This window comes from Mesoplodon bidens (assembly GCF_964165515.1).
Source record: "Mesoplodon bidens genome assembly, chromosome: 2".
NCBI classification, from domain to species: domain Eukaryota; kingdom Metazoa; phylum Chordata; class Mammalia; order Artiodactyla; family Ziphiidae; genus Mesoplodon; species Mesoplodon bidens.
The window spans coordinates 79,316,427-79,322,426 of NC_138177.1; the positions used below are offsets into that span (position 1 = coordinate 79,316,427).

A 6,000-nucleotide genomic window follows, 5' to 3' on the forward strand; every position below is an offset into this window, starting at 1 on the left:
CATTTCCCTACTTCCTTTGTTCTCTAGAATTACTATTCTCTTGTCAAGAAAATATTCCACCCTCTTCTAGAACACAGAACCCACTTGCTTGCCTTGACAGAAATCTACTTTTCTTTTGTCTCACTTGTAGCCCTCTCAAAAGCCCTTGCAAGTGTTCCACTTTCATTTAGTAACTTTCTTCCCTTGAAAACCGTATGAAATGATACCAATTCTCTGGATCACAAGGAGGCATTATGTCATAGGATGGCATTCAAGTTCCTCCACAAATTGGATACAGGCTGCTTTCTCAGGCCCACCTTTCACTAGTCATTACCATCCATCCTACAATCTTCTAGATGCACTGAGTGACTTACCCACTATGCAGCAAACACAGCAGGTACTCTTGTACCTTATGCCTTTGCTTCTGTTGTTCTCTCTGCCTGGTATGCCTCCCTTTACTCGTTATTTGTGTGGAAAAAGCCCGTTTATTTCCTCCCTCTCTTTGTAGTATATTGAAAGCTCTTTAAATAAAAGAATCATGTTTATTTGCCTTTGTCTTCCAAGTCTAGACCAGTGCCTAGCACATGGGAGGTAGCTAATACATCTCTATTCAATGACTGCGAGTTTAGTTTTGGTGGTTTTCTAAACTCTACAGTAGAAAGTTCTTATCAGAGGATCTCAGCTTATGAACTACCTTCTCAATTTCCAGTCATGGTAAAAGGCTGCACTGGACTGGACTGAAAGAGCAGAATGGCAGCCACACCTCCTTTCTCTTGTAACATTATCTTTACATTAAACATGCAGGGACTAGTCAGGATTACATAAATACAATCTGCCATAGGCCCAAGGGCCGACTGAAAGACTTAGTTCCACAGAGTTATAATTCAGGCTTGCCCATTTTTTTTTTTTTTTTGCGGTACGCGGGCCTCTCACTGTTGTGGCCTCTCCCGTGGCGGAACACAGGCTCCGGACGTGCAGGCTCAGCGGCCATGGCTCACGGGCCCAGCCGCTCCACAGCATGTGGGATCTTCCCGGACCAGGGCACGAACCCGTGTCCCCTGCATCGGCAGGCGGACCCTCAACCACTGCGCCACCAGGGAAGCCCAAGCTCGCCCCTTTTGAACCTTGTCTTGGAACACTTAGGAAATCTCTGAACTTCAGTTCCACACTCTTCTTCAACAACATTCTTCAGCTAACATTTACTGGCCTCTTAGTATATGCCAGACCCTCTGCTAGGTGCTGGAGATGCAAATATGACCAAACAGAAAATTCCTATCTCTACGGAACTCAGAGTCAAGCAAGGAAGACAGACAAGTAAACAGACATTTAATGTGTTCATTCATTCAGCAGATATTTACGATATCCTAAACAAGTGTCCAATAACAATGTAGAGGAGCTGGCTATGGGAGCAGAAAGGAATAAGTACCCAATTCTCCCTACAACTGCAAATACACTGTAAAAAATAAGAGTTTACTAAAAGGACAAGGCCATCTTGACCATAACAGAGAAGAGAACAATTAGTAATATTTATGCAAAGTTACAGAAAATGACAAAATAAACCAAGTCCTGAGAACTACAAGGAGTTCAGAATTCTGGAGAATAAAGTATTATAGGAATTAAAGAAAATGAAGCTGGAGATATTTATAGAGGCAAAACCAAGAAAAATCCTTAGGTGCGATGCAAGAAGTTTACATTCAATGTAGGCAATAGAGAACAATTGAAGGATTAACTGAGAGAGTCAAATCAGATTTGTAATTCAGAAGATGTATTAGAGGGAAATGAAATGGGAAATAGGTCAATTTTGAGCCTGTGACAAATGTCCAAGAAAGACATAATGAGGGCTTTAAACTAAGGTAAAGGAATACGAGAAATATTTGAATGAAATTTCATTGGTGAATTTGAAAGGATTTGGATGGAATATATGTTGGAGATGAAAGAGAGAAAAGAATCTGCTCAGGGGCTATGGCCATTGATGCAAACTGGTAATATAAGAGAAGGAGCAAGATAGGAAGGAGGGAAATACATATGGTAAAAACGACATGTGCCTGAACGAGGAAACACTGCAACAGTATCAATGAATTAAGAACTGCACCACTGGATACAGTACACATCTTTATATATTGCTATCTATTTACCTATCTAATTTATAGTGATTTTTTGTTTGGTTGTGTTTTTTTTTTTTTTAATGAATTGGCTGAATCACAGGCAAGAAATCACCTCCTCCTCCATAATGTTTCTAGTTAAGAGAAGTAAAAATTACGGTTGTACTGTGAGAAATACTTTGGAAATCAACTCTCAAACTGTGTTTCATGAGCATCTTAAGACCTGTGATTAACTTCAAATGAAGCATTTCAGTGATTCCTCATTGACTTACGAACATACATAATAATTCCCAAGGCTAAAATGAAAAGAACACATGGCAAAACACAGAAGGCTATTTCTTGAGTGTCGAATTTGGGTCTCATGTTTTAAGAGGTACACACCAGGATAGTTCCTAGAGTGTGCCCAGAGAAAGGCAACTAGTGGGGCAGAGAACGTGAAACCTGTTATATGGGGAACTGTTAAGGCTTTAAGGATGATAATGGGAAGACTTAAAGAAGTTATGACAGTTGTTCTCAAATGGTTCAAAGGCTGTCATTTGTTAATACTAGACTCCTTGGCCCCAGAAGGCAGAGCTAAGTCCACTGGTGCCAGTTGCATGCAGGCATGTTCTGGGGTCAATGAAAAGAATAATGTTCCAGGAAGTAGAGTGGCCAAACAATTAAATCATCTCCTCAGGTGATGAGATCCCCATCACCAGAGATATTTAAGGAGGAATGAGATAACCACTTGAGAGTACTTGTAGAGAGAAGGATTGTATTAGGTAAGATATATTCCCATTCTAAAATTACATGTTCCAGAATTTTGTGGAGTAACACTTTAGAGTTGGGTGTGGCTAAAGTTTTCTACATGGCATAGTGATTGTAAATCCGGGCATAAAGGTAATCACTTAAATTGAGAGTTGTCTATGTTGACTTAAATACTATTCTACCTTTGTCTAGCCATGTCCTTGGTGTTAAATTCCTGCTACTGAAACTGGGCATTAGTGCTTAAATTTATTTGTTAAGATTGGGTATTATGAGTTGCCTTTGACCATCCCCCTCACTCTCACCAGATAAAAAATTTAGAAAGTAAGGCTTATCTTCCATGGAACTTTAGGCATAAAATAGGACTGAGAGTTTACTTTTACTTCTTTCTCCCTGTGGTATAAAGCCTCTTTGTTATTAAGAGTACAAGTACAGGTGTGTTTCCAATCCTCCCCCCTCCTTTTACTTTGCACCTCATTTTCCGTATATTTTTAAGGCCATTTATCATTTCCTCATGTCCAATTTCATTTCCCAATTGAAAGACTATGTAAGGGAGGAGGCAGCTTTTGGTTAGAAAGCAGATTAGGAGAAATTATCTTCCAAAGACAAAGCAGAAAACAGTAAGCTACTGAGGTTAACATGATTATATTTTGGTGGTGGTAGCGTAAGGTGGTCAAGTGAAGGTGTAACCTCCTTGCTACAGACAACTAGCCTGTATTCCTTTGAATTTTCCATAGTATGGTAATTGTTAATAGGATTAGTGTTCATACTGAGGTAATTTTACACTTAAAATTTTGATTTTTCTCTTTAGGGATAAAGACATTACCCTCACAAAATGAAATGATAAAAGAAATAGCTAAGGTTCAAGAGGATATGGGCAAAAGGTAAGAGTTCTCCCAGGAAGACAGGTGGTTAATTTTTCCCACTTATTTTTCTTTTCTTTTGGCTGCATTGGGTCTTCATTCCCGTGCGTGGGCTTTCTCTAGTTCTGGAGAGCAGGGGGCTACTCTTCTTTGTGGTGCATGGGCTTCTCATTGTGGTGGCTTCTCTTGTTGCGGAGCATGGGCTCTAGGCACACGGGCTTCAGTAGTTGCAGCACGTGGGCCCTAGAGCGTGTGGGCTTCAGTAGTTGTGGTGCATGGGCTCTAGGGTGTGCGGGGTTTAGTAGTTGTGGTACACAGGCTCAGTAGTTGTGGCACACAGGCTTAGTTGCTTCACAGCATGTGGGACCTTTCTGGACCAGGGATCGAACCCGTGACCCCTGCATTGGCAGGCGGATTCTTAACCACTGCACCACCAGGGAAGTCCCGCCACTTACTTCTTAATAAGAGCAATGTTGTACAATATTTATTGTCCTCATGTCTGTTTAAGGATTTAGATTATATTTTGAAGGAAAAGGAAATAATAGTTTGTGACAAGAGAATAGAGAAATACCACCAAGTGGTTTGAATATGGATGGGAAAGAAGAGAAAAGCTTAAGAAAATTCTATGTTTAGGGCCTAAAAGAAAATTCAAGTAGGAAAAAGCACATGGAGAAAAAACCTGGTACATTATTTTGGTAAGGATTACATGAAGGGATATTAGAGCTGCCAGAGGAAGGAAGGGAAGCGATGAATAAATGAGAGGTAGATACGGTTAAATTACAAATCTGTAGGTAGATTTACAAATCTGCAGAGGCCACTTTGCTGGCTATCATATAACAGCATACTTAGGTCACAGTGACTCTTACTATGAGTAATCTATAGGATCTGGGAAGGTGGTACCACCAGTCCGTATTTTAGTGCTTGGGTGGACACATTTAGCCATCTGAATTTCAGAACTTGAGCTTATTCACTAGTGATTTTCATTTGAACAAAGTTGATGTTGATGATGTTCCTAGATTTTTATGGAGAAGTCAGAGGCACAATCATCCCATGCCCAAAGACGTGGTTTTCTTCAACTGATTATACCAGCATAACTCTCCCTTCTGCAAGGAGGAGAAAGACATTTTTTATTTAACCCTGATACACTTTCTAGGTGCTTTCCTATTTTCCTCCTTCCTTTCACTGCCAAACTCCTACAAAATATAATCTACATTACATATATTGACTTGTAATACTTTCCTCTTTGTTCTCAGCTTATCTATTTCTTCCACATCCTTCAAGAACTTATCATAGCTCGATTTTAACTACCCTCTTCTACATTTCTATTTAGGAGTCTAATACCACATGATTTACCAAAAGTCTTACATTCTTCTCTGTTTCATGTGTATCTATCTTATCTAGTCCAGTGGACTATAAGGCCCTTAAGGATAGAGACAGTGTCTTTCTTCTCTATTTTCTACAGCTCCTAGCCCAATATTGAGCCAAGAGCAGATAGAAAGCATTGATTAATTGATGGATTGACTGAATTGTTAATAGGCATGGCTTCTATCTCCTCTGCTTCAGGTATGTGGACAGCCAACGCCATACCATTCAGGGAGACTACATAGATACCATGGATGAGCTTGCTGATCTGGTGGGCGTCAGGCCCAATCTGCTGTCCCTGGCCTTCACTGACCCCAAATTGGCATTACAGTTATTTTGGGGACCCTGTACTCCAATCCAATATCGGCTACAGGGCCCTGGAAAGTGGGATGGAGCTCGAAAAGCTATCCTCACCACAGAAGATCGTATCAGGAAGCCGCTAATGACAAGAGTAATTGAAAACAACAATTCCACAACTTCAACAATAACAGTGGCCAGGTTTATGCTGGCTGTGGCTTGCTTTGCTATAATTATGACCTATTTTTAGCTGTTCCATTGTCATTGTCCCAATTTTCTTTGAATGCTGGATCTGCCTTCAGAACCTGACAAGATTGAACAACTCTCAGCTTCACATTGCCCAGAAATCTTTTATTTCTCTTTCTAAATCATTAAACCTTTTTCCTCTTTTCCCTACAGTGAAATCCCACCTTTTCATTTGTACTGACTTACCTACCTTACTCTTATGACCCATCACTTTTTCCTTTCAGTCATTCCTGGACTGTGAGCTCAGATACTCTTTTAGTCATCTTTGTTTTGTCCTTAGCAGAGTTCCTGAAATGTGGTAGGTGCTTTCTTTTCTTTTTTTCACATCTTTATTGGAGTATAAAGGCTTTACAATATTGTGTTCATTTCTGCTGTACAATAAAGTGAGTCAGCTATATGTATACATA

General features: G+C 40.1%; 1 protein-coding gene across 2 annotated transcripts in view; it reads left to right on the forward strand.

The window, feature by feature from the left end:
- The window catches only part of FMO5 (flavin containing dimethylaniline monoxygenase 5), a 29,580-nt gene extending 23,835 nt beyond the window's left edge, over positions 1-5,745 (forward strand). For both annotated transcript variants that reach the window (XM_081225922.1, XM_081225921.1), the window contains exons 8-9: positions 3,637-3,709; positions 5,252-5,745. In XM_081225922.1, coding sequence (XP_081082048.1) covers positions 3,637-3,709; positions 5,252-5,597 — 419 coding nt within the window. In that variant the 3' untranslated portion in view covers positions 5,598-5,745. The remainder of the gene's footprint in view (positions 1-3,636; positions 3,710-5,251) is intronic.
- The last annotated feature ends 255 nt before the right edge of the window (positions 5,746-6,000 follow it).